General features: G+C 34.2%; 1 protein-coding gene and 1 long non-coding RNA gene across 2 annotated transcripts; both read left to right on the top strand.

The window, feature by feature from the left end:
- Positions 1-891: 891 nt before the first annotated feature.
- On the top strand, positions 892-4,047 carry LOC135840987 (uncharacterized). Its single transcript, XR_010557821.1, has 3 exons — positions 892-1,283; positions 1,499-1,641; positions 3,282-4,047. It is a non-coding gene; the product is annotated as an uncharacterized LOC135840987 (long non-coding RNA).
- Positions 4,048-4,683: 636 nt separating this feature from the next.
- On the top strand, positions 4,684-11,452 carry LOC135840047 (ras-related protein Rab-2A-like). Its single transcript, XM_065356365.1, has 5 exons — positions 4,684-5,011; positions 8,829-8,919; positions 10,531-10,632; positions 10,723-10,880; positions 11,190-11,452. The coding sequence occupies exons 1-5, from the start codon at positions 4,790-4,792 to the stop codon at positions 11,208-11,210; spliced, it is 594 nt and encodes a 197-aa protein (XP_065212437.1). The 5' UTR covers positions 4,684-4,789; the 3' UTR covers positions 11,211-11,452.
- The last annotated feature ends 2,197 nt before the right edge of the window (positions 11,453-13,649 follow it).

The following is a 13,649-nucleotide window of genomic DNA, read 5'->3' as shown; positions in this document are numbered from 1 at the left end:
TGTAAATTTAAATTTTTCAAAAAACGCCATACGACCTTTCAAAAAGTTGCTGGAGACTCCAAAATGACTTGAAATCCACCAGCAGTCGACTTCGTATCGTATTGAAATTAGTTTGCAGAATGAATTTCGACTTTCCATCTCCGTTTGATGAAATTTTGGGGAAATTTCAAGTTTCAAAAATTTGCTGGTGGCTCCAGTAATTTTAAAAAAATAGCCGGAGGCTCCAAAATGACTTGAAATTCCCCTGCAGTTGACTTCGTAGCGTATTGAAATTAGTTTGCAGAATAATTTCCAGCTTTCCAACTCCATTTTGATAAAATTTTGTGGAAATTTCGAGTTTCAAAAAAATTACTGAAGGCTCCAATAATTTTCAAAAAGTCGCTGGAGGCTCCAAAATGACTTGAACCCACCTGAAGTCGTCTTCAGAAGGTGTTAAAATTGGAGTGTAAAGTAATTTTCAGCTTTCCATCTCCATATTTGATGAAATTTTGTAAGAATTTAAAGATTGAAACTTCGATTTTTTTCTCTCAAAAATTCAAATTGTGTACAGTGGCTGGGGAAGGGGGTGGTATGAAAATTAGAGGCTTGCAACTTCAATTTAGCGTCCCCCTCAGAAAAGAAATACAAAAAAAGCCTGCTTATATATGTAATACGTTTTACTCGTAAATCGACTTGTGACGTAGGTACACAATATGTACATACATTGAATAACTGTTAAATTTGACAATATATGTTTAAGGTAAAATCTTCCTCATTGTGTTTCAAGTTTATTTCGCGTTCAAAGTTCAAACTTTACAAAGTCCTGGTGAGTGTGATAAAGTGCAAGTAATATCCTAATTACCTACTTGGTCAACAAGAAGAACCTTCGTACCTGAAGAGTAAACAGTAAACTTTATCAATTCGATTAAAGGGCATTCGACTAGTCTTTCCATTACAATTTTGTGAACGAAATTTTTTTAGTTTTAAAAGTGACTGTGACAAGACACTTCAAAGAAACTGCTATATTTAAAAACGAAATAACGTATTTCAATATGTTGATCCAATTTAGTGTCGGCCTGTTTTTTTATTTATCAATATCAATAGTTCAAACTTCCCCTATCAACATCGCCGAGAATTCATATGACTCATTATTGCCAGACGTACTACTTGCCAAGATCACCAACAATTCTGAATACTCGGTCATACCTGCCAACATCACCTGCCTTACTCCAAGACAAAAGGAATATTACGTAGGTCTTCAGCTGCTTGCTCATCTACTTTTAAATTTTCATGAGAAAACGTTGGTAAGTGATTCAGAATACGTATTTTTATAATATAATTTAAAAAGGGAGGGGGAGAAGACATGAAATTCTTGAACATTTTTAATACAATTTTTAAAATTTTGATTTTTTAACTGATTTTTCTTTCGTGGCTGATTCACGCGATTGGAATTTCAATCTACAGCGTCTGGTTCAGATAATTTCGCCAACTTTATTTAACGTGAAATAATTTTTTTAAGGATAATAAAGAAGAGGGTGTGACAAGAAAGTGTGCGATTGATGGTCCTTGTGGTATATTAACGACGAAAAGTATTCAGCCCCTGCCCGAGGATGATGAAGATGATGTCGGTTATTCTATTAATCCTGTTGACAATGCTACAAGGTAAGTAAAATTTCGCGCTACCTATTCTGTACAGAAAAATCCGATAGTTACAACGGAAGTATCCTAACCAGAAAGCAATTGAAAAAGGACCCAAAAATGCACCTCACCAAAAATTCCAGGCGTCGCTGCAGAAACTTATTTTTCGATTTTTGGCAAATTTTTACAAATTGAAAGGTCCCTTTTCATGAAAAAATCAAAATTAGATTAGACGTACCGTAAACTGGGGTAACATTGAAGGATTTTTCAGAATTTTTCATGTTTAGAGGCATGAATGGCGGAGGTAGGGGAAATGTGTGCGGTGCTTTTGATAAAGCTATGTCAGCACTACGTTTTGGCGTTTACAGAACTTGTCTACCTTTTTCCTGTCAGGCGCAAAAGCCAAAAGAAGTGCCCTTCAAAGTTACCCAGCGTTTGGGGTAACTTTGAAGGCCCCTTGAAATGTGCATTGCTCAAGGTCAAAAATTATCAAAAACATGAATATTCACTTCTTGGTCACTTTATACGCGTCAAACACCTACAAAATGATCCATATATTCACAATTGAATTTATGAAAGAGTGCTCCAAAATGATAATTTGAAATTTTCCTAGTTTTCAGACGTTTTTCATGCATTTTGGCCAATTTGACCAAATTTCATGATTTTTCAATGATTGTAGAGCTGTTTTTCAAGTTTTCACACCATTTTTAACAAGTTTTCAAGCATTTTCAGGCATTTTTTGCCAATTTTATTGAAATTTCATAATTTTTTTGTAGCCTTCAAAGTTACCCCAGTTTGAATATTATTTTTCTACTCCTCAGGGAAGAACTTTGGCACATGAACAAATGCGCTAATTTGTAGTCAGGAGGTGCACCAACACATCTATAATGTCACTTCACTCATTATTTGAAAATTCAAAATTCCAGACATCAAGCTTTTCACATTAATTAAAATTAATCAAAACACCACTTTTTTTCATTTGCTTTTTTATTGGTGTTGGAACCAGTAGTTGAAAATGATAAAATAGGAAAAATAATTGCCAAAGTGAACTCTATCCATTCCCGGTGTCAGAATTGCTCTATTCTTCATAGTTCCACCGCCATGGAGCATACGTGATGAAAAACCGCACCCTTCAATGTTACCCCAGTTTATGGTAGGTATATATGTACGTATCAGACCAAAATCTGATTTTGGCCCTATTTTCGCTCTCTCCAATTACTTGGCGACAGTTCGAATGAAGCGTTCTGGAGCCTCAACAAAATTTTCAGATTCTCCATGTTTTTGAAAAAACTCTGGAACAAAGAAGAAAATAAAATTTAACGCATATAAACAAACTCGAATTCATTCTCTTTGTGACACTTTCGATCGATTTAGGCTCATATTTTCAAGATCCGTTTTCTACTGGTTCAAATCGAACCCCCTATGTGACGATATCATAATTCACATTAAATAAACACGCGCATTTCAAAAGAAGAGAAATGAAAATCGTCATATTTAATTTAATCAAAAAAACATCATCGTATCTTAATTACAACGTGCTCATCATAATGATATATCTACTATTCTCAATTATCGATAGATGGCGCTATTCGCCACACCCTATTTCAATACGCTGTTAAAAATAACAAGACATGTACTACAATATAAATTGAAAACTTTCGCAGGTGTATTTGTCAAAAGCCCCAGCGAACTTGCTCAAATGGTCCATTGACAAAATTGGAGGATGGAAGTGAAGGTTTCATTTTCTATTGCCGTAATAAAAATTGCGAAGATCACACAACGTGGTTGAAAAAGAGATGGGGTGATCTGCAGAAGAAAAACAGCCTTATACATAATTTTACACAGGTATAAGTGAATTAATTTTACGTTTTTTGTATGGTACATCAGCCAGAGACCATTCGAACTGATGAATAAAAGAGGAATGTGGATCGAAAAAATACCGACTGAAAATTTTTTTCACGATAAAACATTGCCAAATTGGCTGTCCGAGTCCTCTCTGAAAAAATTTTGTATGAAACGCGATTTATTGGGAAAAAATCAATAATAATTATGTACTTTATTGTTCCTAAAAAATTTTTAAAAGAAACTTTTCCACATATAAAATAATTTTTTGAAAAAGCGAGCATTCTTAGAAAAATTATTTGATAAGGAAAATTTATATGTATCGATCCAAGCCAAGCGAATAGCGAGAGAGCAAAATTTTTGAGAAATTTTTGAAATTTTTCAGTCGGTGATTTTATAATTCAGTCGAAATTTTATTTAAAGTTTTGAGTTAACTTAAGCAGTTTGTTGCCGCCCCCCCCTTCTTCAAGGTGGCTCTGAACCTAGCTGATACTTTCATTGCATATTTTCTAGAATTAGCAATATTTTTACAATTATGCGTAGGTACTTGGGTACTATTTTGTGGAAAATATACTTTGTATTATTAGATTCGTTGTTGTTTAGTGAATTCATTTTTAGAAATTTTGAGAAAAATTTGAAAATATGCATGTGTAATTGTGTAAGTATATTTTTTAATGGCCTGTACGAAATAGATTTCAACTTACAGGTACTACAAGACATGCTTTGAGAAAATATCTCACGCAACCCATATCAATATTTATTGACGAAAGTGATGGGTTGCCTAACATCCTTCTAATAGGAATAAATAGATAATATTTCAACGATTATGATCGCTTTATTTGATCGGAGAAAAAAAACAAAAGTAGGTAGCAACATACGATAGAGATTTGTCTCGTATTAAATTTCCAAAAATAGATAAGTAATTCAATTTTTTAATTTGTATCCAATTTTTCAACCTCTGAGCTTTAAATTTGACGAATAGTGTAGACCTGTAGACCTATCCTTCCTATTGATCAAAATCAGATCCCCTTGACATATTTTTTTCTCAATTTCTGCAATAAGTGCATCGCGATTTCAGAAGCTGTTGCATAGCTATATAAAAATACAAGTACGTAGTCTGAAGCAGAAAGCACGTATTATGTGACGTATGTATCTTTATCGATATCGCTCTCTGATAAGATTAGAACGTTAAGAATACGATAATGATTGGTCGCATAGCTAACGTTTGAACAAACACATGGATTGGAAGTTAAGATTTTATTCAGTATCGGCTCTGATTTGATTAACTAAATACGAGTAGGTATAACAGTTTTTTAAACGTGTTGAAGTTATGGGCAATAAAGTGGATACGTGTCCGTCTGGAAAAACTCCACCTCCGCAAGATGAAGAAGTAGCCAATTCTACATTTGAAGTGATCATAGCTGGCGATATAACTGGTAAATCCTGTATCCTAGATCGTTTTTGTACAGGAACATATGATCCAGCGGGTGGATGCACGGCTGGGTATGGTGTAGGATACAAAAAAATGTTTGTGGATAACGAAGAAATCAAGGTAAGTGCTATGAAATGATTCTTGATTTTAGGTATACTTTTCAGAGATATTTTAGATCAAAAAACCCCCGGGATTTCATTTTACAGATTTTGAGTTTGAGGCTTACCACTTATATGGTACTTACAATGAAGAAAAGTTTAGATATTTTGAAACTAACAATAAGAAATTCAAAAAATTTGTACTTCCAAAACAGTAGATAATATTACTCGTAAAATTTCGCTATTGCATTAGCATACCGAAACCGATGTACTTAAGCAGAGGCGTCGCGCTTCAATTTTTCTGGGGGGGGTCTCGTATTGGGTACGAAAATGCCGAATGGAAATTAAAAAATGCCGAATGAACAGTGACGTAGCCAGAGTTTTCTCAAGGAGGGGGCAAAACCAGATTTTTAGGCATGAAAAATTGAAATTAGAGGTAATTTTCTGGAAACCTGTCATGATGCGAGGTGATTTTATGAAAATGAAGGCAAAATTACTGCTTGAGCGAAGCGAGATCCCCGTGTAGGGACGGGTTAAGAATATCCTTATGGTACCCTCTGCCTGTCGTAAAAGGCGACTAAAAGAGGACCAGGCAAGCACGGAGGCCTAGATAGCAGCCCTATCACCGTGATATATCTGGCATGGCTGGTAACCAAGTCAGACGAAAATCAACCTTACTCAAAATACACAAACAACAAGAAACGGATGGAAATATAGGATCCCAGGCGGAGGTGAACCCCTGGTTAAAATAAAAACACCCGCAAACGAAAGAAAATACAAACTCGGAAACTGGAATGTAAGAGGATATGCAGCCAAGGAAGCAGAAATAAACGAAATTCTAAGCAGCAGAAATATAGACTTTGCCGTGATGTCTGAAACAAAGAAGAAAGGAAGTGGAACAATCGAATCTGGAAATTACATCGTTATCTACAGCGGAGTCGACAAGAAAACCAGAGCTGCAGGCGGAGTGATGTTACACATTACATAATAAACACTGCGAAAACATCGACTCATACAACATATGGCATGAAAGAATTGTATCAGCAAGGATGAGATTGAAAAAAGACTTTCTTACAATAATTGGAGTATATGCACCAGAAGAGGGAAGAGAGGAACAAAGCGAAGAGTTCTACGAGCAACTACAGAGGGCAGTACAAGCAGTAAATCCAGAAGATAAGTTGATAATAGCAGGAGACTTGAATGCTCAGGTAGGAGATAGGCATGTAAAGACAGTAACTGGTATGTAAGGTGCGAAAAGAAACAAGATTGAAGGTGTACAATACCCTCGCAATACCGATGATGACTTATGGAAGCGAGGCTTGGGCACTGAAGAAATCTGATAAAAGAAGAATAACGGCAGCTGAGATGAAATTCATGAGGAGAACGGTAGGGGTGACTCTCAGAGACAGAGTCCCATCTGAGAAAATAACAGCAGATCTCGGAGTGATGCCAGTCATGAAAAAGATAAAAAAGTATAGGAAAGATTGGAGAAATCATGTCAAAAGGATGGAGGAAACAAGATCACCAAAACAGGTCCTCCAATATACACCAACGGGGAAAAGAAGCAGAGGGAGACCTAGGAGGAAACTCACTGATACCTCAGGCTCATCCTCAACAGGTTCCACACCACAGCAGACAGGTCAATAGGCCTACCGCTTATAAGGAAACGACGACGACGACGCGAAGCAAGAGCGAAAATTTCTTTAAAAAATGGATCAAAACAACAAAAAAACGTCCATTTCTGCATGTTTTATATCAAATTTTCGGTTGCAAGGGGGGCCATGGCCCCCGTCGCCCTCATTGGCTACATCACTGCGAATGAAAAACCAAAAATCCGATCAAGAACATATTATGCGCCCCATTCCTAAAGCAGAAGCTATTTTTAGGTTTTTGAGAGGGTGGGAGGTGGTGTGTACTAAAAATTTGTCGGCTGATGTAGGTAGAAGAAAAATATCAATTTCACTAATTGAAGAGCTGTATTCCAAAGTGGGTAAGTCGTTTTTCCCCCCCCAAAAAATACGTTTAAAATTTTTGATGCTGAAATTTGTTCTGTTTCCAAAGGTCGGTGCATCTTTCCTTTCTTTGGACATGGAACAATTGCTTGTAGAAAAATTTATAGAGCTTTTCAATTGATAAAACATAACAATCATATGACTATAATGAAAATTTTTATATTTTTTTGGATTTTTGGAGGCCTCGTATGTGAAATTCGTTTATTTCAAAATAAGAAACAATTTGCCCGAGCGAAGCGAGGGCGAGAGCTCTCGCCAATTGTTATTTTGAGATGCCTAAAATGAAAGTTTTTTAATGCGAGGAGTTTATTTTTACTTTTGGAAAGAAAACCGACTTGAGCGAAGCGACGCAAAAAAGTTCTGAAAATTTGTACTTCGAGAGGCGTAAAAACGATGTTTTTTCATCATAAAGACGAGGAGTTTATTTTTTGGATTTTAAAATGTTGGAATTTGAATGATGTTTTTCTTGAAGGAAATTGCTTTTGAAAAAGAAAACAGAACAGACCCAAGCGAGGGCTCAAGCTCTTAAGAATTTGTACTTCGATGAGGAATGAAAACAATTTTTTTTGAAGATTTCATTTTTTGGTTTTAAAACTTGATGTTTTCTTTAAAAAATAAAAAGTTCATCTTGAACTTCTCGGAACTGAAAAAGTATGTAAAGAAAACAAGCCCGAGCGAAGCGAGGGCAGAAGCTTTTGAAAATTTGTGTTTCAGAAAGTAAAAAACTGGGTTTTCTTTTATCACGGGCCCTTATTCGGCATTTTGCCGAATTTTGCCGAATTTTACCCAATTTGCCGAATTGCCGAATGAAATTCGGCTGGGGGGGATTATCCCCCCCATCCCCCCCCTAAGCGACGCCTCTGCAACTTAAGTCAAAATGACTCATACCTTTTATGATGAAAATTAAAGAAGCTGAAAATGTTTTTATTTTCAAACTTGATACTTATTTACTTATCTTGAATCAAGAACTTTTTCAAAGATGATTATCCTATTTCATAGCGTAGCATAATACTCGTACTAATACCTAGCCAAATAATTTTAATTATTTTTAAAAATTCTACCTACGTACAATAATGTATTTCAATGAATCGAATCTGAAAAAAAATTAAGTTCTGGCATTATCACTCGTGTTGAAAGAATAATCATTTATATGTATAACTTCTTCAATTTTGATGATAAATAAAAAATTGCGTCAATGTACTTAATCTATTCTAGTTTTTTTTTTTTTTTTTTATTATTATTATATATATGAATACACGTACCTAGTACCTTGTGGTGCCCGGGTCTTTTATGGTAATTGCGGTGCCCGCGTACATAGAGGATCATATATATATGTATGATAAAGGTGTTTTGGACCAGTTTATTTTTTTTAGGGTTTTTAGTCATAGTGGTGCCCGTTATATAAACTTGGTACTTGTGGTGCCTGCCTCAAAAATTTTTTTTTCACCTTAGAGTGCATTTCATCAAATTCTACATCGTTTTATATAAAAAGACCTTGTGGTGCCCGATTTGGGCGCCACAAGCCCAAAACCGGGCACCACAATGACTACGTATACTTAAAACGGGCACCACAATGACTAAGTTTAAATCTATGATTACAACATTTACATGAGAGAACCTTCATTAGCCTGCTAAAAATTCAAGCTGTCAGTTATTTTTATTTTATTCCTTAAATGTACATTAAACAGAACAATGAATCATTTAAAGGAGAGGAAATCTTATATCTAAATTCTAAGAAATGGGTGTAATTTGTAAAGTCTGCTGTCCAAAATAAGAGGATATGCCTCCCTCTACTATCTGTGCATAAAATTTTTGTTTCAATTTCAGTTACTAATATATGATAGCCGTCATATAGAAATGTTTTACCGTATTTTTCAACGAGCATATGGAGAAAGATCGCCGAATGGAATAATATTGGGTGAGTTTTGTACTATGTACCTGTGGAAATAAGTAGGTACTAGGTACCGTAAGTGCGAGCAACTTGACGGTGGAGCCCAACTTGGAAGTGAGTATTGCTTCTTAAGCCCCAGTTGAGGGCTGGTGAACGAATGTAACACTTCAATCGTCATCACCCATTGTCAATTTTGGTTTTTGGGTTTGGAGAGCCCGCATCAACATTTTAAAATGATTTTGAGATTTACAGTAGCGTGCAAATTACTTGGCCGAGCAGAAAAATCGCGATGTTGGGTACACCGTTTTTAAAAAGCTCGCTACAACAATACCGCTAACAATTTTGAAAAAACAAATACAGGGGGTGAAAGCACTATCCTTTACGAAAATTTTGATGTGTTTGAACCAAAAAAAAATAAGTTTCTTAAAGCTCATAAAAGCTCACTGAAATAAAAATCAGAAAATTTTCAGTCTTTTAGTTTTCCGCATTTACCGGACGAACCGTACGTCCTAGCAAAAATCTGATGACATTATGCTGAAAGAGAATTAAATTCTCTACAATTTCGTTACTATGAAATTTTTGTAGGACGCTCGGTTTTCAATCTGCACGCCTTTAAACTTTGAGTAAAAAAACGTTGCTGCAACTTTTTTTAGTAAAAAATCCAACTTCTTTTCACTAAAACTTCAAAGACGTGCAGTTTTGAAACAGAGCGTTCTACAAAAATTTCATAGTACCGAAATTGTAGAGAATTTAATTCTCTTTCAGCTTAATGTCATCAGATTTTTGCTAGGACGTACGGTTCGTCCGGTAAATGCGAAAAACTACAGTAGTGTGCAAACGTTGGGTTTTCTAGTAAAAGAAAGTTGCAGCAACATTTTTTTACTGAAACTTTGAAGGCGTGCAGATTGAAAACCGAGCGTCCTACAAAAATTTCATAGAAACGAAATTGTAGAGAATTTAATTCTCTTTCAGCATAATGTCATCAGATTTTTTCTAGGACGTACGGTTCGTCCGGTAAATGCGGAAAACTAAAAGACTGAAAATTTTCTGATTTTTATTTCAGTGAGCTTTTATGAGCTTTTAGAAACTTATTTTTTTTAGTTCAAACACATCAAAATTTTTGTAAAGGATAGGGCTTTCACCCCCTGTATTTGTTTTTTTCAAAATTGTTAGCGGTATTGTTGTAGCAAGCTTTTTAAAAACGGTGTAACATCGCGATTTTTCTGCTCGGCCAAGTAATTTGCACGCTACTGTATTGATAAAATAGGAGCGATGAAGTTTTTCGTTTTTAGAAAATTTCGGTTGGAAATTGTTTTCAGAAAATTGGTATTATTTCGAAATCTATACTTAGTTCAAGGATTATTGTAGTTGTGACATTGAGCATAGGTATATTTCCTACCTAACTAAAGTCAGGTTGACCTTTTCTGTATAATGCCAACATCAGATCAAAATTTGAAAGTATCAAAAACCCTGCCAACTGCCAAGTTGTTCGTTCTTTTGGTACATGAATAGGTACGGTGTTGTACTTGTAGTTGTCCAAGTTACTCGTATTACGTATATGTAGGTAAATGCCAGAGGTTTAGGTAAAGATAAGTTTTTGCATCTTTTTTTTTTTTTTTTTTTTTTTTGTTCACAAAGTTTATGATATTACCAGAGAAATCACGTTTTCAAATTTACGAACGACTTGGATGGAACGAATGCAACACGATTTTGGATTAGATGTACCAATAATTGTAGTGGGTGAGTGATTACTTGAATTAGGTAGTCGAATTATTATTAAATAAAGTGTGGACTTATTAATAGTAAGGTATGTATATGTACTGCATGCAGGAAATAAATGCGATTTAGAAAGTGAACGAACGGTTAAACAGTCAGAAGTTGAAGAATTTTGTGATGATGTTCCTCAAATAATATGCGCAGCGCTATCGTCTGCCAAAACAAATAAAAATATCGACTTTATTTTCACTCATCTGGCGATCGAAATGAAGGTAACTACCTAGACATATAAAATTATATAATGAAATGCAATTTTTCAATTTTTACGTAGAATTTTGTTACGTTCGACGAGATATGTAGATAAGTGCATATCATGATTATGATGTTAAAATAATTCTGAGTCGATGAAAATATGATGAATCGTGCTCTTATTTATACCTAAGTAATTACAATATAGTTGTTGTGAATCATCAGGCGATAATTTCAACACTAATTTAAAAAACACCAATCAAACACGTTTTATAATATTAATAACATATTGACGTTTAACTGAAATGATTTATTCATCATTTATTTTACAGAGGAGACGCCGCGCCGTTTAAAGACTGAATTGCAAAATCAAATTGAACAGAATGATGAAGATTTTTTCAAATCAAAGGATGAGAGAGATTCAGAGACCAACATCACAGCCCTATAGTGGATAAAGCATTTTAATCATTTTTTTATATATTTTTTTATGTTCCCTTATTAATAAGCAGTACCTCTACCATACTTATTATACTCAGTAAAAAAAATAAAATCGGTGTTACGAGTAGGCAGGAATAAATTTTGTTTTTGAAGTAAATTCCAGTGTAACTTACTTTTTTGGCCCCCATCATGATAGTAAACGTGCTCAATGTAAAATAGGTACTTATACTTACCTACTTACCTTATTCCGATTCTTCAGCAAACAGCATCTTATTACAGTTTTTTTTTTAAATTTTTCGACATCAATTTTTATCGTCATTATTGAGATTAAATTAATTTTTAAAAAAACACACACACTCAGATTAGATTACAAATCACATAAAAAAGACAGAAAAACTTGAAAACTCTTTTTTGAAGTACCTATTTAATATGAATAAATATATCAACCTATTCCCCTTCCCTTCACAGTCCTATCAACCTAAAACATTTACAAAGACCCATTCCACCTTTCAACCAACAAATGGATCATATAAATTGTTACAATTTAACGCATCAATTGAAAATTTTAATTGCATGAAGGGAGAACGATTGTTTTTCACATGGGACCAAAGAAAGAAGAAGCATAGACAGATATATACCTACAACACGCAAGCATACTCGTAAACATCAACGATGTCATTATTTCTTCTAATATAAATGCAAAAAAATATATATATATGAGACGAAAAATGTACAATAATTTAGAACACTATGAAGTTTGAACTAATTTCCGAGCCAGGTATGACGAACCAAACTACAGGTTCAGGTACAAGAATGAAAGTATTTGCCATATAGTTTTAAAATTATCTCATTTTTTTGCTCAGAACGAGTAATAGGTACCTATAGGTAATTTGAACATGGTATGAGTGGTCGAGAGAGGTACCTATCCAATTATTATGAATCATGAATCAGACGACGAAATGTAATTTCATTTTCCAATATTCATTTCCCTTTTTCTTACAATGTCTACGCATTATGGGACTTACGAAAGTAAAATTATTCTAGACAGTCAAGATCAACTAAAGTAGGTACCTAGTTCTTCGATACAATTTCACAGAGAAGAGGAGCAGAGAAATGATCAAAAAATAGCTAACTATGTATATTTTTTGACCCTTCAGGATTTTTATTAGCAAACAGCTAAAAATTAACAAGATTTCGGATTTTAAATTTTTTTATATTCTTGACAAAAAAATGTTCAGTTCACTCCTCATTTTTTCGTAACCCAACCTGCAAAGGGAAAATTCAAAACGCAGCATCATTCCCTTTTTCTGACAATTTCAGCAGCTCTCGAGGTATAATTTTTACAATACAACAAAATTGAAATGAAACAGAAAGAAATAATTCAAGTTTCAACAAGAATAAATGCAACTAAAAAAAATCTGGAAATCTGCAATTTAGACAAGATTTGATGAAAAACTGAAAATTTTTAGTCAACAAAATGTCAAGGTTTCTCTATAGAATTTGATTCGACGAGTCCACCTCAATGATTTGTGGAAAAAGCAAGATCAGAAATATCCAAGACTTTTTTGTGGGGGCACGCGGGGAGGGGACACGGAGTGCCCAAAAGAAAATTTCAAAAATATTATCGAGAAATTGTCATAAAGACTGAAAAAAAAAGAATTTGGGGAAAATGAAATTTGAAAGAAAGATTTTAAGCAATTTTGTAAAAAAAACAACAGGATTTTTGTTGCCAAAAATTGACACCATTCTGGCAATTTTTATAAAAAAACAGGAATTTTTTTGGAAATTTTGACAAAAACAGAATTTCTTGAGCAATCTTGGCAAGAGAACAGGACTGTTTGACAATTTTGGCAAAAATGGACGTTTCTTGACTATCGTACCAAAAATTGACGCTTCTTCGCATCTCCCCTCCCCGAAAATTAATCTTTTTTGACTTGAGCAAATTTGACAAAAAAAAAAATTGAATAAAGGTATTTTCAATTTTAATGATTTTTTTTTAAAAATCGTACCTACCTTAGGTATTTAGTAACTACTTTCCTATTCAGAAAAAAATAATATACCTATTTAGCTTTGACACTAATGTCAGCTTTTGCAAACCGAATTTTATCTACCTTTTCAAAATTCAAACTATTCTGGAGTATCCAGCATGACTTTCGATTACTCCAGAACTTTCGAATTTCTCCAGAAACTGTAGAAATTGAAAATTTTCTGTCTTGGGAAATTTTTTGTAATTTAAACGAATGTCTACTTGTCTAAAATCGATGCTCCGGATCTGAATTTTACCATTTCCGACCATTCTGGCACCTCCTGCGTGATTTTCAATTTCTTCAGAATACGTAAAAATTAATAGTCCG

The sequence above is a fragment of the Planococcus citri genome, chromosome 3 (genome assembly GCF_950023065.1).
Source record: "Planococcus citri chromosome 3, ihPlaCitr1.1, whole genome shotgun sequence".
NCBI lineage: Eukaryota > Metazoa > Arthropoda > Insecta > Hemiptera > Pseudococcidae > Planococcus > Planococcus citri.
This window is presented reverse-complemented; position numbering and strand designations above follow the sequence as displayed.